Genomic DNA, 26733 nt, shown 5'->3' with positions numbered 1-26733 from the left:
TATAATTTCCTTATTGGTCAACAATAGATCAAATTTTGTTTGTATTCACCAAATACAATTATTATTATCACTACCTAAATAATAAATAAAAATTAGTATTAAAAATTATATAATAAAAATCTGAATATATTTATACTAACTTACCTATTTTTAATATTGTTTTCAAGCTTTTAAAGAACAAATTTGTGTTTTTTTACATTTATTTATAAACATTATATATATATGTGTATTTGTTAATAATTTATATCTCAATTTTTAGTGTAATTAAGTTCATAATTTATGTTGAGTATTGAGATTTTCTTTAATTACTCTATAAAATGTTAATAACATTATTTATAAAATTATTTTCTAAATTAACGCGTTAAATTAATACTCAAAGATATAATAAAAGAAATACTATAATAATAAAAGTCAATTTCAATATGAAGAGTAGACTTCATTGATAAGTACTTTACATATTTGCTTGCATTTTCAGTTTTTATTACGTAATAAACTGAATTGTCTTTAGTATTCATCAATTAATTGAAAATAGACGTAAACTAAAATTAATTGTATTCATAAAACTTTTAGTTATTGAAAAAAAAATCAAGATTATTGTGGATTAATTAATTTATATAAATATTCAGATCAAGTTTTAATAAGAAAATAACAATTTAAAACTTGATTTTTTTCTATATCATTCTCATAATAATATAAGTTCTTTACGAGACAACTTATTATTATGTTAGTTCACACTTTATGAATTCATATAAAAAAAAATGAAAACAATCATCGCAAAACAAATTGTTTTTGAATATTATTATTTTTTAGAAATTTTCTAATATAAGTTTTAGAAAAATGTATTATTAATATGCATATAAGTATGTATTTTTTATTACGCTAGAGAACTACTAATACTTTTTTAATTAAATTAATATACTAAAATAAATATACATAAATTCGCAGGAAAAAAAGTATAATTATATTTTGATATTACATTTTATGATAGTAACAAGTAGTTTAAAAATGTTTGGGTCAAATCACGCTCAAAATAAAAAGATTTCAGATGTTGTACTTAAATTATAGCTTTATTTTTAAATAAGTAGTATCACTGTATTATAATTAAGCAAGAGAAACGTGTTGTTTGGATTTTTCGGAAAGACATTTGGCAAGAACGAAGCTGGTTTCTGGTCCATTTGCCTCCGTTTTGGCTGTGCAAACACCAACAACGTCTTTAGCAATCTGTTCTCCATGTTGGGCGCTGATCTTTGCCATCATAACATCAACATTGAAATGACCATCCTTGTTCATGAAGCCAATCTTCTGTGCTACGCAGAACAAGAAATCTTTCATCTTCTGGTCATCAGCAATTACGCCTTTCTTAGCATTCTCAACAGCATCCACAGCGACCCCAGAAGATGCTATGCATTCTTTTTTAATTTCAGCAAGTTTGGTTTTTTGCTCTTCTGTCAAATTCACCTAAATAAATTGAAAATTAGTTTGTTTTCTTTGGATTTCCTCTATTACTTTACCTTTTGAGCGAAGGCGACTGAAGCTACTACCAAAAGGATGATTGCGAAGGATTTCATTTTTGCTTAAATGTTTTGCTGGTCTTCGTTTGAGAGACTATGATTATATCCCGAATTTTGACTTGCTTATATACTAAAATTGTTCGCATCGGAGTGGAAGACTAATAATTCGCAAGAAGCAAATCCCCTCCAAAGCAAAAAAAATAGTACACAAAACGAAAGAAATAATAGCACACACAAAACAACTTATTAAGTATCGTGATTTCAGTTATTCAAATACATTTTTTTTATTATGGGTTTCAAACTAAGATAATTATTAAATTATTTTGTATTCACTATATAAAATTGTTATTATTACTACCTAAATAAAACAAAAATCCACAACTGTTTAATATTTAGTTATAAATTAAGTTTTTATTATAAATTGTATTTTATATACAAACTAAAATTAAGCAAGAGAGACGTGTTGTTTGGATTGCTCTGAAAGGCATTTGGCAAGTGCCAAACTAGTTGCTGGTCCATTAGCCTCAGTCTTGGCTGTGCATACACCCACAACATCTTTAGCAATTTGCTCCCCGTGGATGGCTGTAATCTTTGCAGTAATCACATCCGCTTTGAAGTGTCCATCCTTATTCATGAAATCAATCTTTTGAGCAACGCAAAACAAAAACTCTTTCAACTTTTCGTCATCACCGAAGACGCCTTTTTTCGCTTTCTCGACCTCATCCAGAGCGACACCAGACGATTCCACGCATACTTTCTTTAGTTCCGCAAGTTTAGCCTTCTGCTCCTCAGTATACTTTACCTAAGAAACATCTTAATTATGATTGTATTAATTGAATTGTTTCATTACCTTTTCCGCGAAAGCGATCGCAACTATCAGCAGGATGATCGTGCAGGTTTTCATCTTGATTCTTGGAACTGGCTGAGTATAATATATGCATTTAATATATATTTTGTCGCTTATATAGAGCTAATCCGTACCTAGGATTGGCAGTACAAATAGAAATTCTCGCAGTCCCCTCCAAGCATTAAAAAAAAGAATATATGTGCAAGTACATAAGAAATGCACGTGGAAATAATATATTCATAGATTTTTTTCCATCACTCCTTCAGCAGCTGATTAATGTAATTTGCTTATTGAGCAATGTCAATGAATATGTGCTCCACTTCAATAAAATGCAAACTTCAACGCTAATATAACATACGCTGTAAATTTATATTCCAATACAATCATAAATTGATTCATTTATAGAATTACTTTAAATTTAAACTCAGTAAATCTTTCAATATTACTCGTTTTATCATAACTTTCTTAGCTTTGCTCAAAATGATCTCAAAAAAAAACGTTGATCTTAACAAGAAATGTTGGTTCAGATTCAAAAATAACTATGTTTTTGTTATTTCAAATTTTCAGTTACAATATGAATTCTCACAGTTATAAAAAAATCTTCAAATTTTAACTTGTTTACCAATGAAACTTGATATTTTTTTAATATCTGGCAGTTTTATGAATACAATTACTTTTAATTTAGTAATATTCACAATTAATTACTCAATACTTAAAATAAATCAATTTATTTTGTTAATTACAAAATAAAAAAAAACTGAAATTAGAAGTAATTAACACAAATGTGTCAATGACGTGACCTTAATTACTGTTTATAATAAATTAATTTATTACAGTTGGATGCACTGCTTGTAAATTTCCTAAGAAGATGCAAAATAACACTGCTGCATTTTACGAAACTCGTTCTTAAGCAAAACGTTTTTTTTTAGAGCCGACCAATTCACAATAAATTTAAACAGAAGTGATATTTAATAATCCATCGTGTTACGTTCTTAATGAATATGCAAATTGAGAGATTGGAGTCACCGAGATGAACAAGAGAGTTGAAATAAAAATACGTTGATAAAAGCAAGTACAGTTATTAGATAGAAGGAAAAAAATAAAAGGAGATTTTGCGTGCAGAGATTTCAATTATATTGAATCTAATTGTATGATTATGTTAATCTTAAGAAGGTAATTATAGAAGCCAAGGTAAATTAAATTCAATACAAGCGTTAATTTATTGCTGCGTGTTTCATTCTTTCATTGCAGCTCCACCGTGAACGAGATGACTAAATGCAATGGAAAATGTTAAACTAGTTATAATTAACATATCTTTCCATAATTCGTTGATACAATCGTTTAATTGAAAAAAAAAAGAAATTTAACAGTATTATTAGAAGCATACAAATTTAATAATGAAATACAACAATTCTTCGTATAGTGCAGTTCCACCAATATCTCAGATTGTTTGAACTAATTCACGGACTAATTAAAAAACTTAATTACAAAAAGAGGTTTTAACAATTTTGTACAAATTTTATATAATTAATTTGCTCAATTAAAACTTGTTTTTTTCCAACTGGATTATAGTGAAGCCGCACTATGCGATATATGTATAGAGCGGCTTCGATCTATACTCAAAAGATGAAACAATTAAGTTGCACTATATCCAAGTATGTCTTTTTAAATATAAGAATATCATAGGCACTATACACTAGGTAGCTGATAACGGGGAAATGAGAGTACTGTATATATTTTAAGATGTTGGCAATATTTTATTTCAAAGACTGACTTTTTCTCAAAAAAAAATTTTTACAAAACCTTAATCTACATTATATAGAATCTAATGTGTTGTGTAAAGAGTAATAAAAGGAATTAAAATCAAGATTTGATTGAAAGCTGAAGTGTATCCTCTATGAAATGAATGCATTAAAACAAAAGCGATAATTAGAATGAGTCATTTTCTGCTGTTTTACGTAACGCCATCTTCATGACTTAATACCGTGATATTTTCGTTGCAGTTGATAGTTATTATGTGAATGTGAACTTGATTCGAACGGAGAGCACCTTGACCGAGGTGAGGAAAATCTCGTCGTATTCGCACCTGATTTGCATGTGTATTTCGTGTGACTACTCTCATCCACATCATTAGCCTAACAAATGATCGCATCCTTTGCGGTTTGCTTTTGTTTTTCATATTTTTTCTCGAAAACTTCAGGCGATAAGATCTCGTTACGTAACCGGTGCAGAGCGGAGAGTTCGCAGAATGTTTCGGCATAAATTTGCATCGGATTTGCTTGCTTGCGCGCACGATCTTACCAATCGAATCTCCAGCGAAAACGTAAATTCTCTACAAGGAGAATTTCGCAACAAGATTATGTACTATGTCTTTTCAGTTTATAGTATACATTGAAAATTGAGATTTAAAAAAAAATCAGTTTACATCTACACAAATGAATTGTTAGTTTTAAAGTAGTTTGATTGATTCGATAAATTTAAACTTAAGACTCAAAAACCGGATTAATCGAGGACTTCAAAACCGTTTAAAAAGAAACAGCACAAAAAGAGACTTGTCTGTATAAAGGAAGAAAAGACGATGATTTATGTTGAATTAAAATTTAGTTTATTTTAAACCGGACTATAGCGAATACGGAATGATCGAAGGAAAGTTTCTTTTTATGTAGTTTATTACTTAGTTCCTCGATTAGTCCGGTTACAAGCAGTGAGAAATTGTTGAAATCCAACTATTGAAAAGACAATTTCTCAACAAGATTTTGTACTATGTCTTTTCAGTTTAAAGTAAACATTAAAAATTGAGATATTAAAAAAAAGTTCAGTTTACATTTACACAATTGAATTGTTAGTTTAAAAGAAGTTTTATTGATTCGATAAATTTAATCTTTAAACTCAAAAACCGGACTAATCGAGGACTTTAAAATCGTATAAAAAGAAATAGCACAAAAAGAGACTTGTCTGTATAAAGGAAGAAAAGGCGATAATTTATGTTGAATTCAAATTTAGTTTATTTATTACAAAGTTTCTCGAAATCCAACTATTGAAATGTTTACAAGTATAAATGATGTTTACTTGTAAGGTTTAATTGAAACCTACATTGTTATATTATGCAACTAAGAAAGATTGAGCTCGGGCGCTGCTTTCCTGCAATTATTAACCGCAAAGTAATTAACAAAGATAGATAGTAAACAGATATAGACAGAAACATCAATTGCATTATATGACTCACACATAATTATCACTTGGTTTTTGATCATATTTACCTGTTATATAAGTTTAAAAAAAAATATATAAAAGTTATACTTGTAATATTTCATTTTGATTATTTACACACTTAAGCAATTATTAAAACTAAGGAATAACTTTGTCAAATTTAATTAATTTAAACAAGAATATCTTGCATTTATCTTAATTGATTATGTCAAGAAATTATGAAATTCGTTATAGTTTTGAAATTTATTATGAATTTACTATATTTTACCTTATAAATGTGTTGCGGACAAAATAATAACTTCCGCATTTGGAAATTGTTAAAACAAATTTGCCGGAGGAACTAAAATGTCTAAAAAAAAAAGTATTAATAATAAACATAAACTATACAATTTATACACGTGTAAAGCTATTAGCGTGCACAAAACGAAAGCGATCAAAAATAAAAGGTGAGTTGGTCAGACTTTGGACCATGGACCCAGACGATCCAGATGTAGAAGAGGACCCAAGAATCGCTGTTACGTAACGCGAGTCATTGTGATTCAGGTTCGGGCAAAGATCGTGGAATATTTCCTTACAAGCATCAATCACGGTTGTTCATTTGGAACGGTCTTGACCGTGACTGAACGTACTTTCCTCCGAGCCACACGGATTAATCAAATGGCAACCAGAAGAAGAAGTTGTCAGTCTTCACATCTCGTCCATTCTCTTTCATTTTATTCTCTATAAGTTTGTTGTTAATAAAATTTCCATTGGTTTAATTAAAGTACGTTCAACTTTGATCCCCATCATCGACAAGTTTATTTATTTATAAAATCAATTCGAAAATAAATTGTCGTGACAATACAAAGTTTCGTCATTACTTGTAAATTTAACATTTAATGTTTTACATACTTAAGTCAATAATTTCGTTCTATTCAGTAAAGAAACTTCATTTTTTGTAACAATCCAATTGCAACAAAATTATCGGTAAATAATTGTATGAAGTTCAGAAGTAATTGTCGAATGGACTTTTCATAGGTTTATAAACAAAAATGAGTACAAAATAATAATAATTGTAACAAAAATAATTATTTATTTATTATATTTAATTCTTGAAAACATGGACGGGTTTGCCGACAGAATGGACGAAACACTTGTAAAAGTTGAAAGCCTTCTTCTCGTGGCTGGTTTCATCGTGAACTTCTACGATGCATTTCTTGATGACTTTCGATGCTTCTTCCTTTTCGATATTTTCCGGAACATATTTGAGCATATTTTCCTCGAGAATATGACCTTCGCCGTTCATAAGATGCATCTTATTGTACATGCACATGCAATACTTCAACAACTTCTCATCCTCGACGAACTCACCCTTACGGGCGTTCTCAACAGTGACATGATCAGCTCCGGTTTCTTCAAAACAACCCTCCGAGTAATGCTTAACCTTATCACTGTTTTCCGTGTTACCCTAAGTTTAGTAAACAAATTAAAACTATATCGATTGGAAATTTGAAGATACTTACTTGAACGGATGCCAAAGCGATGGCAAGAAAAGCGGCTAGGAGTAATTTCATCTTTATCTCTTCTTTTCGAACAGTCTAATGATTACATACACAGTCCAACTGTTATATAGCAAATATGTTAGTTATTTATCACCAAAAATTTTAATAATTCTTTATCTTTGTTGATTACAAATTATAAAGCCAACAACAAACAAGACCAAAATGTTAATATCTGCATTGATAAGATTTAGTGTTTTTCGTGTTATTATCTAATTATTACCAGAGAGCTGTTATGTAACAAACATCAGGCTAATATTTATTACAATCTGTTTATTACACACTTTTGACCTCAATTTTTATTTTTCAAAGATCATCTGAACTTATAGTAAATGGCAAATTATTTGGACTAATCTATACCAAATATGATAAATTAAAATACTCACACTGCTTAATAAATGATTGATTATAAATATTATTAAATTCTCAATTTTTCTAGACCAATGATCTTGAAACGAATCCTCCAATCTACTGGTCAATGTAAAAATATATCTTCTTGAGGTTCTTAAATTCAGAAGTAAAATGTCATTCAATAGAATTAAATTATAATATCACATATACCTGTCGAAATTTAATCCATTTAATAACTATTTCACATACAAAATATTGGGGCGACGAGAAAACACATTCGGTTTTTCAGTATGAAATAAAGTTTTTGTATACAAAGAATGAATTTTAATCATTTATATATTTTCCATTTTATCTGATGATCTTATGCCATCTTTCTGGCTTGTCTCATCAGCAAAAAGAAACTGAACTAAGTGCGATTTCAGGTCTTTATAATTAGTGAAAGTTTTACATTTCAAACATCGAAATAATTGGTAATCTGATCGGTACAAAGGCTACATATGGAATGAGACTTCACTTCCTAATCAAGTACTAATAATTTTCCATGGCTTATCAAAGATATGTGAGTCTTTGCATTGTTTTGGTGAAACACGATTTGCCAATTTTGGCCATTTTTTTTGCTTGCTTCCTTGGTTGTAGCTCAAAATACAAAATATCTTTGTAATCCTACCAAATTGATAAAATGATCTTTTTTATGCAATTCAACTTTTGATGTAATTTGTGATGGTTCATTACATTTGGATCATGATCCTTATTGTAGATGATCCAGTTTTCATCAATTGGATTCTAAATAAAACCGAAACTAACATCAAGGAAAAAATATAATATTGACAGTAGTTAAAACATTATTACAAGTATGATTAAAGTAGATACAAAAAAACAGCACAAAGAATTAAGTTTTTTTGTTATGAATTTCCGCATTTGCTTTTTGCATTCAAAATACAAAAGTTTGTATAAACTTCAAGGATTTAGTCGTAATTTTGTTTGTTAATCTTCACGTACATTTTATGTGTTGCGCTTCCTCCAAGTAATTTTATTTTAGATGAAATATATGTGCAAGTCTGAAATGAGTTCAACATAAATTAAGAGTCCGTGTATTAAATCCTGTTGCGCCAATGTTTTTTTTTACTACCAACCAAAAGCATGTATATTGCATATTTTTTAATAGCTGCAATATTTCATCTCGGCAGTTTTAATTAAGCTGAACACTTTAATGAAAATAATAACACTTAAATAAAACAGTTACGAAATTGCATTAGATATAGATACACTAAATTAAATGAATATTATGAGATTACCGTTTTTTTTTGCTACACAGTTTTATTTAGTTATTAAATTAAAGCGATACACACGATTCGCGAACGTAATAAAATAATTTTGTTGTTCTTTGTTTTGTGCAGTCAGAAAAACCTTGGGCAACAAGGAAATAGATGTATACAGAATAGAGTAAATCCAAAAATAACTTGTGTGTAAAATAGAATTTAATAGATAAATTTTACTATATTTTTTTACACGAAAATGTAATTGCAAAAATTAAAAATTGATTTCATAATTATGTGAATATGTTTTGAATATTCATTTTTACATAATTTTACATAAATTTGAATTGGTATGATAATTGAGCAATCAAATCGTGGATCCAAGAATTCTGCGGATAACTTGTTCGCGAAATCCTTGAATCTTAAATGCATCTAAAATGATAAATTCATTTTTTTTTGTGATAATATATTTGAGAATTGCCAAATTTGGACCGACGCCAGCATTGAACCACTGTCATTTGCACTATTTTTAGATTTTCCTAAAGTAAGTTACATATCGTTGTAGTGTCGTGTCCCGGGGTTAAGAAATCTTTGGACACCGTGAATTATCTTGTAGTTATGTCGTTGTGGAGTCTTGGAGGGGTTTTTGAATATTAAATGCAATATTTTTAATTCACTTTATTGAATACACTTTTACAAATTGCTGCCACAACAACACAGGCTAGCTCAACGTACCAAATTAACAAAAAAAATCACACACACACATTCATTCAGTGATTGACATGTATGTGTGTGTGTACTCTTTAATAAATATATAAAAAATAATTTTAAATTTATGAAATAAATTATAAATGATTTTTAAATTTACGAAATATTATTATTATTATTTTTAGTAAATACATTCAAAAATAGTAATTAACAAATTATCTTATATATATATAGGCCTCTCCAGCATTCTGAACAAACTCCTTCCTCAGATGTTCCACGTTTTCCCCTGTTTCAAATCTCGGAATAAACATATATTAATAGTAATTAAGTTAAACTTTTCAAGCTATAAAATAATTATCAACAACTGCATCATTCATAAGATTGGATAATTGTACTTTAAGAACTTCAGTCTCTTTCTGTACTTTTTAGGAAAATGAAGATTGTAAGGTAATCAGTTTTGAGGTTGTGGAATTTACAACCGTTTCTTTATCTAAGTTTAATGATACTGCCCAAATATTTAAGGGTTTAAGAAGGCTGTTAAGTCGTGATACAATAGACGCAAATATACGATTTAATGTATAACCGTCCTTCGGAATATTCCGCAAGTTATTCTAAATAATCACGTACAAATATCCGTTTGTATATTTGATGGATACGTTAAATATGATTTGTAATAATTAAGAGGAAAGTCATGGCCCTAACAAATATACATATTAGTTATACAATAGATGACAACAAATGGTAGCTTCCTTAGCTACAAATAAAAATAATAGTTTTATTAATTTAGTTCAATATTACTGTTAGATGAAACATTATCAATGATTTATCAATGTTAACCAATCTTTTGACCAGTTTCCTAAATTGGACCTATCGAAATTGGAGTAAAATGAAGCTAAATCGAAAGAATAATGTAAAATGATCAAATTTTGTATTTTTTGTTTGTGAATTTTTGTATAATTACAAAACTGATTAATATCAAACTTTTTTTTTTATATATAATTACAACTATAATATTTCGCATGCTTATTTTTATTTTGTTTTTGAGTTTAAACATTATTATATGGATAAATTACCTCGGGCAATCAAACCGATCTCTTTCTGTCAATCATCGTCTTCGCATACTTTGAAAAATTAGTGCAGTTCAATAAACTCAATCACACATCGTGCTTCAATTATACGACTTGCTTTTTTTTTCAACCGAATTTGCATACTCAATCACGATCTAGCGTGTGGCTATGTTTGCCCAATTCCTTTCTCGTTTTTTTTTATATATACTGTAGCCCGCATCCAATTTGTCTTCAATATTTTTCCATGGATTTATTTAATTCTCCGATCTATCGAATATGCAAATACCAACGACAAAAAAGATGCAGGTCACACACATAATCCGTGCTGAACTTTGGACGTGGAGATTCCAATTAGCATAAACAACAAATTATTTACTTTTTTATGAATTTCGTTTTTGTTCTTTTTTCCAAAGTCCACTGGTTAGTCATCATGCCATGTTTATTACAACATTCGTTTAATATTAAAGTTTTCAAATAAAATGTTTGTTTCATCTAAGTTTTTTTTAATTCTTTTAGTAAAGTAATTAAAAGAATCTTCTAAAAAACGAATTAACTAAATTATAAACAACCAAAAAAACTAGCACATTCCAATTAAAATTATTAGCTAACATTGATCTAGCATTTTTCGTCCGGACGTAAAACGTTAAGCGCTTTCATCCGGAGATTAAAGAATGATGATCACATCCAAAAGGAAATAAAACAACTAAATTTGACAGATGTCATTGAGATAAATCTCTAAATGCACTCGTACCAACCGCCAATAGATTAACATTGCACGAATCAACCTTCACTCGATTGTTTGTTTGTTTTTTTATAGTTCTATATTTCATTTATGTCTTTATTATCCCGTATCCATGTCAAAATTATAATAATGGAATCAACAATCTGATATGCTCTAACTTGAAGCAGCAACAAACGGAAAGGACATATGTATGAATAAATACATTTATGAAGTTCAAAAGTAATTGTCGAATGGAATTTTTATAGATCCATTCAATTCAATGTGGTGCTTATTCCTATAATTAGCTGCGCGATGGGTGTTTGTAAGTTGGTCAAGAAGATGGCATTGTTTTAATGGAGTCTCTCGGCCTTCGCCTCGAAATTCCCAATTGAATTGTAAAAAATGTAAATAATAATTGATTCAAATATATTTATTTATTATATTTAATTCTTGAAAACATGGACTGGCTTGCCGGCAGCATGGACGTAACATCTGTAAAAGATGAAAGACTTCTTTTCGTAGCTTTCACCATGAGCTTCCTCAATGCATTTCTTGACGATTTTTGATGCTTCTTCCTTTTCGATATTCTCTGGTGAATACTCGACCAAAGTTTCCTCATGAAGATGGCCACCATCGTTAATAATGTTCATCTTTTTGTACACGCAGGTGCAATACTTAATCAACTTCTCATCCTCGACGAACTCACCTTTACGGGCATTTGCAACAATTTCGTGATCAACTCCGGTGCTTTCCATGCAATCCTCTGAATATTGCTTGATATTATGTCTGGCAGCAGGGGTACCCTAAGTATAAACAATTACTTAAAGACATCGATTACTAAATAGAAGATACTCACTTGAACAGAGGCCAAAGCGATGACAAAGAAAGCTGCTACGAGGAATTTCATCTTTCTTTCTTCTTGACGAACAACAGTATAATGAATACAAATACTCAGTCCAACTGTTATATAGCAAATATATTATCTATTTATCTGCTTTATGTTTTTTTTACAATAAAGAATTACCAATAAAATGTTAATATCTGCATTGATAACATGTTTTTCGTGCTATCATCTAATTATTGCCAGACAGCTGTTATGTAACAATCATCGACGTAGTATTTATTGATATTGAAATCTGTTTATTCTTATTTACAAAAAAAAAACCTAACTTAGTTTAAAAATATTTGATCTCTATTTTTATTTTTCAAAGATCAGTTAAGCATATATGCTTAACCATTATGTAGACCAATATATAACAAACATGAGGAAATAAAGTACTGATATTTCGTAGTTAATAATATTTTATTAACGCTTAACGAGTTTAATCCTTTCTAAAATTTCCGGATTTTTACTCGTATAGTGAAACATAATCAAACATACACATAATATGTGTACACAAGTTTCAAAAATGATGTAGGAGGCGCGCAATCCGGGACTCTTCTCATCGTCACTCGTTATGCGAAACGTCGCTCGTTACGCGAGTCAAGCGAGAAAATGGAGAAACAATTAATTATTGAGAAAATAATTAAAAGCTAAATATTCACTCTTTAAAACGTGTGAATTTGTATTACTGTATCTTATCGTCATTTAGTCGTAATTCACTGTCAAACTTGAAGAAACGTTTTTTTTATGTATCGAAAAAGTAGTGTGTTTACATTTTTGCTTATATCTCTAAAAGTATTATCGCCAAATTGATTATTGATCAACTAAATTAATGCTAAATATTCGCTCTTTAATAGTAAATAATATGTTATATGTATATACTGGTAAACTTGAAAATACGTTTTTTAACATAGAAAAAGCAGTGTCTTTACATTTTTCTTTATATCTCGAAAAGTATGAGCAACAAATTGATTATTGATCAACTAAATTAATGCTAAATATTCGCTCTTTAATAGTAAATAGTAAATTATATATGTTATATATATATATACTGGTAAAGTTGAAGATACGTTTTTTAACATAGAAAAAGCAGTGTCTTTACATTTTTCTTTATATCTCGAAAAGTATGCAAGACAAAGTCATTGCTAAGTAACCAAATTAAAGTTAAATATTCACTCTTTAAAACGTGCATTGGTAATATTGTATCGTTTGTCATTTAGTCGTAATTCACTGTCAAACTTGAAGAAACGTTTTTTCAGCTTTGAAAAACTAGAGTCTTTACATTTATACTTATATTTAAAAAAGTATGTGCGACAAATTTATTGTTAAGCAACCAAATTTAGGGTAATTGTTCACCCTTTAAAATGTATTTACTAATATTGTTGTATCGTTTATCATTATTTTTTGTGATTTTTCAATGAACTAATTTTTTGAAACTTCTATAACATCCTATAATATAATAATAAAAAGAAAATGTTTGAAGAAAAATATTCATCTTTTATTTAGAGTCTAATAAGCATATTTAAAAAGTATTCAGTGTTTGAAGAAGTTGACTGGTTTGCCGACACCATGGACGAAGCACTTGAAGAAAAGGAAAGCCTTCTTCTCGTGGCTGGTTTCATCGTGAGCTTCAGCCATGCATTTCTTCATGATCTTGGCTCCTTCCTCCCTTTCGACACCTTCTGGAAGGTTGTCCAACATATGCTCTTCATGAAGATGTCCATCATGGTCCATGATATCCATCTTCTTGCACATGCAGTGGCAGTACTTCATGTACTTCTCGTCCTCGACGAACTCACCTTTGCGGGCATTTGCAACAATTTCGTGATCAACTCCGGTGGTTTCCATGCAACCCTCGGAGTAATGCTTGATCTTGTTATGGGACTCCGTGGCCTAAATTTAAAATAATTAATACTAGATCAAATTATCAAAATACGAATATTCTCTTACTTGGACGGAGACCAAAGCGATGGCAAGGAAAGCTGCTACGAGGAATTTCATCTTTGTTCTTTGGATTTTGACAGTTTACTGATTTCAGATGCGAACCTGAGAGTTTATATACCGAAAATCTGCGCGAATTATCAGCACGAGTTTTTATTGTCTCATTTGTTGATCAGCACAGTAGCAAATTAACGAAAACAAAACAGGAAAATCAACATCGATATCATCTGTAGTTTTTTTTTTTCAATATTATCATCCTGTTGTTGCCAGACGGTAGTTATGTAATTTTTTGTGATAGCACAATCAGTAATTATTACGACTGTTGTTTACAAAACACTGATTAACACAATTAATCTGCAGTGCAGATGTAATTTGGCAATATGTTAAATAACATCAACAGATTTGGGTACAATACAAAACTCTATATATTTATTTATTGAAGAAAGCAATCGGAATTTATAAAATATTTTTTAGAAAAATTTGATCTCCTTGTCGACGGACTGGATGAAGCATTTGAAGACTTTGTAGGCGGATTGCTCTGGAGTGCCTTCACCAGCCGAAGCAACGCACAGATTGATGGACTTGATGGTATCCTCTCTGTTAAGGTTCTCTGGAATCTTGTCGGTGATGGCGTTCACGTTGAAGGCTCCTTCGGGTGATTGGAATCCCAGTTTTACCATCATGCAGTGGTAATACGCTGCCAATTTTTCATCGTTGTCTGTAAACTCTGCTTTTCTCATCTTCACGATCAGATCTGCTTCGACACCGGTGGACTCGGTGCATTCTGTGTAGAACTTCTTGAAGATCGTCTTCTGCTCATCAGAAATAGCCTACCACAAACGTATTACATTTAGTTATGTAACTTTATTGAATTATCTAAACAATACATATCGTGGACATCAATATATAACAAATTATTGTTTTACGTTCCAAAAATCTGATTTGCTTAAAGAAAACCACAAATACGTGATGATTATAAAAAGTTAATTAAGCAGTGCTTTTAAATAACATATTTTATTACTTTTAATAGTTATTAACTAATTTTTATTTTAGTACAAATTAATTACAATTAAAATTAGGAAACAGCAAATGATCAAAATCTTCTTTTTTTGATATAAAATTGTAAATATTGTGATAATAAATTAGTCTATAAACACTTACTTGTGCTGTGAAGAGTACAGCGGCTACGAGGATGGCGACAAGTAGGAATTTCATGTTGGACTCGCTTGAGTGAATGCGATTTGGATACTGGATCAAGATGCTTTTATACAGTGTACAAAGGGCACAAACCAATTACCTTGTATAATTTTATTAAGTATGTATATTGTACAATCAAAATTACATTAAAAGCAGAGTGCAAGGTTCAAGACAGTTAAGTGACAAAGAGTACCAAATTGAATGTCTTCATTCATTGATATAGGTCTCCCTTTGTTGCAGATTTCTACATGTTGCATTTTTGTTTGTTATTGTCGTTGGTTTGCTTCATCTTAAACTAAATAAGTGAACGCTAGCTTTTGCCTACTCGAAGCTGTACGGTTTATTATTCTTCACCGAGAAGCATTTAGTAAGGTCGAAGACGACTTCCAACGGTGTATCAACTTTCTTTTCGCCCATGCAAATCTTAATATTTGCCTCAAAATCGGGTGTCCTTTCCATAGGTAATTTTGCAAGGATATTGTCCAGGCTCAGCGTACCTTCGTCATCGATTAATTTAAAATTCTTGAACATGCAGAAATAGTAATTCTTCAAGTTCTCGTCATCAGCAAAGTCTTGGTGACGTCCTTGCATAATCAATTTGATGTCCACTCCAGATTCGGCTAAACATTTTCTATACAGTTCTCGTGATTCTGCATTTTGCTCATCGGATAATCCATTCTAAAAACAAACATTCATATTTTCTTTTACTCTAATCCAAATATTTATAGTAATCACTTACTTTAGATCCAAACACAATTTGAATCGAAAGGGCCAGAAAAAAAATCACGAACCGATTGATAATATGCATTGTTTCGAGCAACTTTGTGTTATTTGAAATGGATTTGTGCATTTTTATAGCAAAAAACAGACAAGGTCAATTGTCAATTGAATTAACAAGCAACATACCCCGATTGTTAATTCAATTACAATTTGTCAACATAATTAAGGTCTAATTTAGGCAAATAGTAATGGAAATGCTGTAATTTCAAAATTAGCGCTTATTAGATTTATTTCCTCAACAAATTTCGCTACATTGAATAATATTGAATTATATACGTTCAAATTGTAGCACATTAACGTGTGTAATGGTGAGCACGTATGAAAGTAACTAATATTAGAACTATTTAAATTAATTGAAATGAATATAATTACAATGTTTTGTAAAATAAATCAAAATAAAAATAACTTCATACACGAAAGAAATTCAAAGATATTTTTTATGTCGTGTAATTTTATTCACAATCTGTTCATCAGTGTCGCGGTTGACATTAGGTAGGTAATCTTAATTTTTAATTTGTAGGTTGGCTGTCGTCTTATAGGTTAACTTCACTAGTATATTGATGCTCTACGATTCCACCATTTCCTTTGACTGTGAATCTGCTGCTATCATTAATACTGTCATTGTCCATCGACTTGGCTGAAGGTCCATATGCTGAACCTCATTCATTTCACTGTACATCTGTGATGTACGATGGCCCTATTGCTGCAAGCACCGAGAGGGCTCACAAAAGGGCCTGGCTTTGACCACGATTCGAACCGTCGCCAGTTCGACCTAACCATTTGGCTATTAGTCGCCCTAAAGAATTATTTGCAATTTATAAGGTATACTTCAACATTTATTTTTAATTATAAATAGTAACAAATAATGGTACAATGAGATTTATTTTTTCATCAGATTTATTTGTAAATGATATAATAGACTTTTGTCTATAATAGATTGATTATAGATCCAAAAGATACATATAAAAGCTGAATGTATGGAAAATGTAATTCACGTTCAATGTTGAAAAATAACACATAATGTGTTTACATTTTAGTGATTTTCTTGTAAACTATTATAGATTGAAACGAGGCATTTGAAAGCAAGATATTGATAAGGTTTATCCATTTTAGTAATTTGCATTCAAAGTTCAAAACTCTCAGAAATGCACAGATTTCAGATTTTAGTGATTTTCTCGGAAAATTGATATAAAAACTGGATGTTTGGTAAATGTGCAAGTATTCATACATTGCTATGGTTAAATCCATTTTCATAGTGATTTTTACGAAAACTATAATAGATTGAATGGATATAATAGATTGAAGTATTCACAAGCATTGTTGTGGTTAAAGAAAATACCGGTTAACCGTTATTATTGTTTACCGGTAATTTTTAATATGTTATTAAATACTTAATTGTTGATATTATATTTTTTATTGATTTTGTGAAAAATATTGGCTTTACTCTGCGACATGATTATAATACATCAAAGAAATGCATTTGCTTTCTGTAATCATTATAAATTGGAATCGGACAGAACAGTCAAAGCAGAGCATTTCATGGATCTCAACGCCGGAAAGGCATAATTGATTTCATCCCCATGGCAACGTCAAAGACTGCAGTATATCCTTTTCATATACAAAGAGATTTAATTGCAATAAGCTTGCAATTAGTGTGAGGATTGATTGAACGACGTAAGAGTGAATATCAGAATCGAAAAGGTAATTAACTAGATCTGTGTGTGATGCGTTTATTGATTATTAGGTAATTATAATTTAAAGGGATTCAATGGTGATCTTGTATTTGGACTCGGCCAAGCATTTGGCCAAAGACCAGGCCTTGTTCTTGCCCTCTCCAACCTTCGAGCAATCGTTGATGACGGTCTCGGCCTTAGCCTTATCGTCGCCAGCTGGGATCTTCGTCTTGATGTGGTCAACATCGACGGATCCGTCCTCGGTGATGAACTTGATCTTCTTCATCATGCACATGCAGTAGTCGTAGAACTTATCGTCGCCTTGGACGAAGACCTTCTGCTTCATCTTCTCGACGTGCTCAACGTTGACGCCGGTTTGCGTCTTGCACTCCTGCGAGAATCCCTTCAGTTTGGTCTTCTCCTCTTCGGACAGGCCCTATTATAAAACGAGACAAAGTTCACAGATGTCCGCTGTTAAAACATCATTTTGTTGAACTTACGTAAGCGGCGACGGCCAAGGAGGCTACGATGAGAACGGCGAAGAATTTCATTGCTGGTTGGATTTGAAAAACTGTTTGATTGCATCGACTTCTCGAGTCACAATTTATAGGCGCGCTTTTTTTTTATTCACTCTAGATAAAGAAACAAAACTTTATCTGGTGGAATATTTTTCTTTTTCGTATATTTATCAATATTTAATGTTGATACAGCACGTTGATAGATACCAAAATAGCATAAGGATCCATAGTAATTGTCATCGAAGTTAATAGGACAGAATGTAAATAAAAATGACGCTATCAGGCGAACCAAGAAAGATACTGACCAAATTATTATTTAACTTTATCAGCGTAGACAACAAACAATTTTGGATTGTAACGCGACATCTTAGTAAACAAAACTACAAATTCTAAATATTCTGCATCTTCTGCTAAAAGTAAAGTGTACAATTTCATGATTATTGATTGACTATTTTATTTTAAAATTTTCACAGATTCCTTAAAAAATTGTATCGTAAATTTGCTCTTGCAAATAAACATAATTGGTTGAAACAAAAATTGTATTATTCCATGAATGAAAATATCCAAATGAAAAGTTTTCTCATTAAAACTGCTGGTATTCACCTTTCCATCCCGACTGTTACGTAATTCAGCGTACAGCGCGAAAATAATTGCTCGCGTCTATTATGATTTTTTCTATTCTTTTGTTTTGTTTATTTAAAATTTTTATCTTTGTTTGCGTTTCGTCGTTGTTTTCAAACTCATCGAGAAGCAATTATTTTCGAATTAACGGACAATGCTGCTGTTCCTCATGCAACTCTTTAACGAAGCAAGGAATCAACGCGTCGAATGCCGAGAGGAAAATATCGTCAGGATCCAAACGTTAATTAAAATTAAATTGCGAAACACGGAAGAGATAATCGAAAATATACGAATTTGATCCAGAACGATGGATAGCGGCATGGATTGATAACGACGCGTGAATTTTCTTCTCAGATTTATGTAAACATAATTAATTAGTATATTTTTTTTAGTTTAAATCGTTTTGTTGTTAAATAAATATATCGTAAATTAGTTGTTGGAAAGGGTACCCATGCGAATCTAGTAGTAATTGCGTTTGCTGTTACGCAATTGTTTTTATACACACACACACACACACACACACACACAATAAAGGAAGACCTAATAACAATTACTTTTTTTTTGCTATAAATAAACATCAGGTCGCGTCGAAATCAGAAATTTAATGAAGCGAAGTTGATAATATAAAATTTAGCTACATCATGACTAAACTCTAAAGTATTTATTCAAAAATTTGAAATATTCTTTGATATATATATATAAAAAAAAGTTATTTCTTATAAATAACAGCTGTAAACTAAATTAAGACATCTGTCAAATGTCAAATGGATAAAATCATAACATAAATCCTTCAAAACAACCATAACGCAATTTATTCATGAAAATCAAAATTACTTTCAGATCAATCCAATATAATAAAATAATATAGACTAATTACTTCCATTATATAGTAATCAAAAGCAATTTTTATCTTGATAGAGATATGCAAAATAATTAAATTCATCGTTTTCATTAATATAATTACAGGTTTCATAATCTATAGACTATAATTTAATTAAATTTATACAAAGAGCTATTGTTCGAGTTGCATTATCTATATTGATTTTATAACAATGAACACAATAATGCCAGATAATTACGTAATCGAAGGTGGGCGATTGTATGTAAGGGCAGCAACGTATATTGGGAATTTTGAATAATTTAATCGATATATCTAAAGCTTAATGAAAGAGTAAAGCTGAAAAATCATTGAACCAACTACTCTTAGTCGAATGATTTAACCTAATACTAATTGATATATTAAAAAAGGCAACTTTTAAAGTGTGAAGAAATGATGAGAACGAAAAGGAGAAATAAAGAAACTGTACACTTAAATTCATTAAAAAATAAAATTTATCTTCAGATTATCTAGTGTGCGGGTCTATATCGCAAGTCCGACAACAGAAATACGGTCTATCGAAATCCCGACGTTCGAAATCCCGACTGTATTGAAATCCCGACTAATCAATATTTTGATAACCATAATCCCGACTGTATCAGAATCTCGACAACCATAATCCCAACAAACATAATACCGATTATATCAAAATCCCGACTGTATCAAAATTCCGACTATATCAAGAATTTGTACAATAACATTTTTAAATTATTTCGGAACGTTGTCACCTTGTGCTACATTTTTATTATTAATACCAATAAATTATTATCAATTTATTTGATTTTGTTGAATTATTCATAATAAACCGTAACATTATGAAATTATACAATTAATAATAAACTAGTTGTATTTATTATTATTTATTATTAATAACAATTTAAAAGTCACTACGCTCCAGAATAATTTAAAAATGGTATTGTAGACAGTTTCGATATAGTTGGGATTTTGATACAGTCGGGATTTTAATATAGTCGGGATTTTGATATAGTCGGGATTCCGAACGTCGGGAATTTGATTGACGGTTTTTCGGTTGTCGAGCTTGCGATTGCCACCGCTATTGTGCATATACTATAACATTGATCGCATGCGGCTCTTTTGATGAGAAATTGCGGCTCCCATTTCCACACGATTTAAAAAAATCGATTTAAAAGACTTTTATTTGTGTAAATATGCAATACAGAGAATGGTAATTGTTAAGTGGTGGCGTATATGTGAACTTGTCGCTCATTTAGCCAGACATTTTCACTCTGCACAAGCTAGTTTATATAGCAGGGCTGGCCAAACTGAGGCTCGCGAGCCGCATGCGACTCTTCAAGAGTCTTGTTGTGGCTAGTTGAGGCACAACAAAACAAAAATATTATATATATTTTATATTATGATTGTGATTTTTTTAAATTATTATACCAAAAAGTTTAGGTGTGACTCTTGCTGCAAAAAGTCTGGCCACTTCTGTTATATTGCGTTGAAAGTAAATATCTTAAAAATGACTCCTTGCCACCTAAAAGGTTACCGATTCATTACTATTACTAAAATATTAATAGAGAATATATATAATTATAAATAAAGGTTAATAGAAAGAAAAAATAAATCATTTACAACTGTTACTTAATTCAACTATTTCAATTAAACGAAATCAACTTATTATATTTTTTTTTATTTCAAGCTACGAGATAACTTCTAGGAAATTATGCAACGCAAGCACCAAAAAAATAATAATTTAAACGAAACGTTCAAAATTGCCGAAGAGATGGAAGGGTGGGATTCCACAGCAAAAGCCAATTTATATCTCTATAAATTTCCTAACAGAGTAGTAAAATTTTATAACGGCCGGCAGAGCGTTCCAGCAGCGATCGATAGCTTCCTTCCAAGCCAGTAACATTAAATTACGACCGCAATAAATAACTATGTACCAAAAAAAAAAGTAAATAAAAATAAGCGAATAAAAAAAGAGATAGGACACGTTTCGAGTTCAATTAAATAAGTGATAGCAGTTTTACAGTAGTCCATATATTTCTTTCGCTTGAACACCAGAAAATATAAATTCTTATTTAACTTATGAAAAAATAATTTATATTTTCTTATCCACAATATTTAATTTCATCCTTTAGTAATAATACTAATTGCAGTTTACTATATAAATTATAATATAGATCATCGTTTCTCAACATTCTTATATTTGTTGGTATTTTACCAGTTACCCCTAGCATTGACACAAGGTGACAGCTGTCATTTCACGACCTAAGATATTTGTATGTAGTTGTTCTACGATCCAATTTGCTAAGAGTATTTCATCTGTATCTCGCTTTGACGCAAGGCGACAGCTGTCATTTCATGACCCAACACATTTATTTGTAGTTGTACGTTAACCCATTTGTTAATAGTTTTTCACCAGTTTCTCGCTTTGACATTGTTTATTGTTTTACATTGTAATACTACTAAATATATTTGTTAGTATTTTACCAGTTCCTCGCATTGACAGGAGGTGACAGCTGTCATTTCACGACCTAACATATTTGTATGCAGTTGTTCTGCTATCCAATTTGCTAAGAGTATTTTATCTGTATCTCGCTTTGACGCAAGGCGACAGCTGTCATTTCATGACCCAACATATTTATTTGTAGTTGTACGTTAACCCATTTGTTAAGAGTTTTTACAAGTTTCTCGCTTTGACATTGTTTATTGTTGTACATCGACCCAATTATCAAATTTGTAAATTTGAATATTTCTAATATTTCATTAAAATTTTACCGCATAAATTGAAAAATACTGATCTATAGTATTTAATGTTTCTTTCGAAGTATATACAAAATAAATATGCATTTTCATATCCTTACAAATAGAGACTTGTTTCTTATTACCTGTATTTCGTTGGGGATTTGATGTGCAATGGGAAATGGAGAGACAATCGGAAATTGGAGAGTTTTCCACTTTTCAAGGAGGAAATTGCTGTGAATTGCCAATCATCCTGTAAATTCGACGTACGATGGTAACTTATTTAACCGTCTATCAGATTTTTTTTTCTTTTGACATTTCCCTATTTCTTATTTTCTATTGCAATTTATCACTTATTTTCGATAATTCAAACAATATATTTTTATTTAAAACGTTGTTATGAGTTCTTTCATGATACATTGAGAATTCATGCAGTTTATAGAGTAAGTATCAAAACAACAATTACTGTAAATATCTTAATTACAGTAATAAAAAAAACAGAACTTTTCTTAAAAAAATAGCTCAAAATTATGATCTGTTTATCTTTTCATTTTATATTAAGTACTTTAATTTTATTAATAAAACCAAAAAGTCTTGTATTTATCACTAAATGTATTTTTTCCGAATATTTGTTTTGCGAAGTACGTACATTTTCAATAATTCATTGAACATAATCATACATACATAGATATAGTGATTTGAAAGTAAAATCCCGATTTGCATATATTGATCGACCAATAGTGAATGCGAAATTCAGTTTACTTTTATGAATAGGTGATTTTCTGTTCAAGCCATAATCCACATAAACCACAAACAGTCATCATTTTGTATTCAAATATAATTCACAGCACGCATTTATATGGAAAAAAAATGGTACTAAAAGGCAAGATCAAAAAACATTCTTATTATGTAATTCGTGGATTGACTCCAAATAATAAATTTATAAACAAGAAACACCTTTATACGTAATTTTATGGTTGTTTAAATAAATTTTGTTACTATTAGTTTGTAGTGAGTTTTTTTTAATTAGTGCAATTATTATGATTTAAATTGTTTTCTTAAAATGATAAAGAATCATATAAATATATTTTAGAAAAAAAGGTGATAATGACTTGCTGATATTTCGAAGCGATTGCATTGATCGTCGAGTTTACAGGACGATTGCCAATTGGATTCAGGAAAAGTGGAAAACTCTTCAATTTCCGATCAACTTTCTATTTACCGATGCAAATGAAATCTCTAGAGCAAAATATGTTTACGTAAACAAATATGCAGTAAGCATAACAGCATGTTTTTCATTTAATAATTATTCCTGGAAAATAATATATCAATTCATTCAATTTCAATTCAAGTCATGGATTACATAATATGTTTTATTAAGTATTAATTTACAATTAATGGTAATTTTAAATATTCAAAAGAATCAATCAATCAATATGTAATCTCAAAACTGTATGGAGTTGTCGAGGAGACATTTCTGTACAACGTAGGCCGTCTCGCAGGAATCCTTGCCCTTTCTGTCCTTGCACAAGTCTATGGCTTTGTTGGCCATAACTTTATTCACGCCGGTCGGAATGTTCGCCTTTAGTTTCTCTGGCTGGATGTGTCCCTCGGCATCCATGTACCCAGCATTCTCGTAATAGCACTTGAAATAGCATTGGAGTTGCCTAACGTTCGACACCTGACCGTTATAGGCCTTCTCCACTAAAGCCGGATTCACGGACGCTTCTCTTATACATTCTTGTTTATTAACGTTTCCATCGATCGCAAAAACCTATAACAATAAACATTCACTCAATAAATCCTTAAACATCTATGATTTCTTTATATTACATACATTTCTCATCTTTCACTTATTAAAGCAGATATTCTTAAAACCAAAATTCATATTCTATAAACCAAATAACACTCTGAATACATACTTACATTAAAAATAATATAATACCAAAAACATTCATAAAAAATATAAGATGAAATACTTATAATTATACCTTGTAATTTTCATAAATCATTTCAAAAACTACATAAAGCAACCAAATTAAATAATATATTTTCTATATCTTTGTTGCTAAACTTTGCAGATTAAACAAGAAAACTTAATAATCATAGTATTATTAAGCAAATTCCTAAAATTAGTTACTAAAACTATGTAAAAAGTTGACGTTATTAAAATAGATAGTTTTCAATAAAGTGGTGAGTTTAGAATTTGCTATACGTTATATAATAACGTCGCTTAATTGATGAGATACAAATCAGCTACTATATATGAAACCCATCAATACGTTTCATCGATTTTCCTCTATATCCTTGGAAATGAGTTCAAAACCTTGATTCGTCTAACTTTCTCTGATAAAACGTAATTTCCATGTCTTTTTCATCGATCGAAATTATAATAATGTAATTATGAATAACCGAAATTTAAATTAATTAAAAACTAAAATATCAAAATGCAATAATCTTGAAGAAAATTAGTTAATTTTTGTTTTGATTTAAAATTATATTTTAATAACAAAACTTCTTACCTCGCAAACAAAGAAAACAAAAAGAAGAATGTACACGGCTTGCTTCATATTACTCGATGACTGATGCAACTGTTATGTTTTTTTTTTTTTAATTTCTATCTGAAATTATCTGGTGATAATGAAATGCTTGTGTTTGAAATGCTCGTCGGACGGTTGCTTTTATACATAAGGCTTGAGGTCATCTGGTTATTAAGAAATTGAATTATTTAAAATTCTTAAGTGGTCTTTTCCGTCCGCAAAATGAATGATTAGCACCCAGGATTAATTGACGACAATCACCTCTACGCAGTCCTCTAATTTTCCATACTTTAGGCAATCAGAAATAAAAGAAAAACATATATTTAGAAGAGAATTTTTCAATTGAATAATTTTAAATTATTGTAACTACATTGACATTATTTAGTATATTTTATTTATGCACAAAACAATTATAATTATTATGAATTATACAAATACCTGAAACCTCGCTCGTATTCGTGAATATTTTAAATTATATAACTACTGTTATAAATTAAACGTAATAATATGGGAAACAATTTCAACTGGATTGTGCTGAATTATTTAAAATCGATTAATATCGAATTTTAATTAAATTAGTTTTTCATAATTGAAGCATGTTGAATTAAATTTATTAAAAATATAAAATTCACGTTAAATTTATCTCATACGTAACTGTATGTACTTAAGTTAATTGGTTGATCAGCTACTTTGGTTGCATAATTACAGAACTTAATACTTCACAAAAATAAGTGTTTTAGATTCAAATATGTAGTGTTGTCATTGGTCCCAGCATTATCCCGAACTGTTTATAAACCGGACTATTCGAGTACATTAAAACTTCATAAAAAAAACGATCATTTTAGTACTTGTGTGCCAATTTTTTAGAATGTATTTATATTTGTCCCAAATAAAATTTTAAAAGTTTGTTTTGAAATTTTTAATCGCATAGCTGGAAACCGCACTATGCGAGATAAGGCTGTTTGCAGAGATCAACAAATATCTGCTAAAAAACGTATGGAAACTTGCAATTATTTATTTTACCTTTTTTATTTTAAACATCTATAGATATAAATATAAAGGAAATATATCAATACAAAAAAATTTGAAAAAATATTTGTGGCTATGAGATATATTCTCTTAGATGCAGCGTTTCTTAACCTATTGGCTGCGTAATCCAACATATTTACTTGCATTTGTACTGCGACCTAATTGCTGAAAGTATTTCATCAGTTCCTCACTTTGACACAAAGTGACAGCTGTCATTTCGCATCATTTGTCATTTGTTTGTAGTTAAACAACGACTCAATTGCTAAGAGTATTTCATCGGTTTGACACAAGATGACAGCTGTCATTTCGAGACCCATTAAACCCAATTTTGATTGAGAAACACTGGGCTAGAGGATTATCAAATCATAAATTACATTATCATCGCACATAAAGCACTTGTAATCTTGTAATGAAGCATGAAGCTGAAATATTTATGGAAGTAAAGCTTATGCTGTCTTTCATTTTGTTTGCTGTTGTATTATTCGCTGCTGCTGATTCTCGATGGGGGAACTAAGCTCATAAAACATGGATCTAAGCAGGGGATGCTTCTCAAACGAGAGACCACGTGGTTTTGTTTCCTTTTGGGCGTCGCTGTTAGCTTCTTAAAATGAAGGGCACGTTATCCCGGAGATCCATCATCGAGATTAAACTTTGTCGAAGGGATTTGCGAAGCGTATAATATTCAGTGTAAAATTCTCCGTCGGGGAATCGCCGATTTAATTGGACTACATTATTCATGTTCTATGACCGCAG

General features: G+C 30.3%; 9 protein-coding genes across 12 annotated transcripts in view; 1 reads left to right on the top strand and 8 right to left on the bottom strand.

The window, feature by feature from the left end:
- LOC108567205 (calbindin-32) overlaps nucleotides 1-26733 on the top strand; it is an 89038-nt gene that overhangs the window by 57536 nt on the left and 4769 nt on the right. The gene's annotated exons all lie outside the window — the stretch shown is intronic.
- LOC108567209 lies at nucleotides 1047-1669 on the bottom strand. Its single transcript, XM_017927544.1, has 2 exons — nucleotides 1512-1669; nucleotides 1047-1458 (listed from the first exon to the last, which is right to left on the bottom strand). Exons 1-2 carry the CDS (start codon nucleotides 1566-1568, stop codon nucleotides 1102-1104), a joined length of 414 nt encoding a protein of 137 aa, XP_017783033.1. The 5' UTR covers nucleotides 1569-1669; the 3' UTR covers nucleotides 1047-1101.
- Nucleotides 1903-7178, bottom strand: LOC108567193. The gene is made up of 4 exons (XM_017927523.1): nucleotides 7071-7178; nucleotides 6656-7015; nucleotides 2362-2481; nucleotides 1903-2313 (listed from the first exon to the last, which is right to left on the bottom strand). The coding sequence occupies exons 1-4, from the start codon at nucleotides 7119-7121 to the stop codon at nucleotides 1957-1959; spliced, it is 888 nt and encodes a 295-aa protein (XP_017783012.1). The 5' UTR covers nucleotides 7122-7178; the 3' UTR covers nucleotides 1903-1956.
- LOC108567214 lies at nucleotides 11624-12165 on the bottom strand. Its single transcript, XM_017927550.1, has 2 exons — nucleotides 12066-12165; nucleotides 11624-12012 (listed from the first exon to the last, which is right to left on the bottom strand). The coding sequence occupies exons 1-2, from the start codon at nucleotides 12114-12116 to the stop codon at nucleotides 11653-11655; spliced, it is 411 nt and encodes a 136-aa protein (XP_017783039.1). The 5' UTR covers nucleotides 12117-12165; the 3' UTR covers nucleotides 11624-11652.
- On the bottom strand, nucleotides 13569-14146 carry LOC108567213. Its single transcript, XM_017927549.1, has 2 exons — nucleotides 14043-14146; nucleotides 13569-13985 (listed from the first exon to the last, which is right to left on the bottom strand). Exons 1-2 carry the CDS (start codon nucleotides 14091-14093, stop codon nucleotides 13626-13628), a joined length of 411 nt encoding a protein of 136 aa, XP_017783038.1. The 5' UTR covers nucleotides 14094-14146; the 3' UTR covers nucleotides 13569-13625.
- Nucleotides 14430-15295, bottom strand: LOC108567208 (general odorant-binding protein 56d-like). The gene is made up of 2 exons (XM_017927543.1): nucleotides 15195-15295; nucleotides 14430-14863 (listed from the first exon to the last, which is right to left on the bottom strand). The coding sequence occupies exons 1-2, from the start codon at nucleotides 15246-15248 to the stop codon at nucleotides 14504-14506; spliced, it is 414 nt and encodes a 137-aa protein (XP_017783032.1). The 5' UTR covers nucleotides 15249-15295; the 3' UTR covers nucleotides 14430-14503.
- LOC108567206 lies at nucleotides 15334-16194 on the bottom strand. The gene is made up of 2 exons (XM_017927541.1): nucleotides 15970-16194; nucleotides 15334-15908 (listed from the first exon to the last, which is right to left on the bottom strand). The coding sequence occupies exons 1-2, from the start codon at nucleotides 16078-16080 to the stop codon at nucleotides 15552-15554; spliced, it is 468 nt and encodes a 155-aa protein (XP_017783030.1). The 5' UTR covers nucleotides 16081-16194; the 3' UTR covers nucleotides 15334-15551.
- On the bottom strand, nucleotides 17725-18278 carry LOC108567224. Its single transcript, XM_017927560.1, has 2 exons — nucleotides 18184-18278; nucleotides 17725-18119 (listed from the first exon to the last, which is right to left on the bottom strand). The coding sequence occupies exons 1-2, from the start codon at nucleotides 18232-18234 to the stop codon at nucleotides 17766-17768; spliced, it is 405 nt and encodes a 134-aa protein (XP_017783049.1). The 5' UTR covers nucleotides 18235-18278; the 3' UTR covers nucleotides 17725-17765.
- On the bottom strand, nucleotides 23796-25037 carry LOC108567231 (general odorant-binding protein 99a-like). Its single transcript, XM_017927566.1, has 2 exons — nucleotides 24934-25037; nucleotides 23796-24185 (listed from the first exon to the last, which is right to left on the bottom strand). Exons 1-2 carry the CDS (start codon nucleotides 24979-24981, stop codon nucleotides 23856-23858), a joined length of 378 nt encoding a protein of 125 aa, XP_017783055.1. The 5' UTR covers nucleotides 24982-25037; the 3' UTR covers nucleotides 23796-23855.

Source organism: Nicrophorus vespilloides, unplaced genomic scaffold (assembly GCF_001412225.1).
Source record: "Nicrophorus vespilloides isolate i.1.1-1 unplaced genomic scaffold, Nicve_v1.0, whole genome shotgun sequence".
NCBI classification, from domain to species: Eukaryota; Metazoa; Arthropoda; class Insecta; order Coleoptera; family Silphidae; genus Nicrophorus; species Nicrophorus vespilloides.
This window is presented reverse-complemented; position numbering and strand designations above follow the sequence as displayed.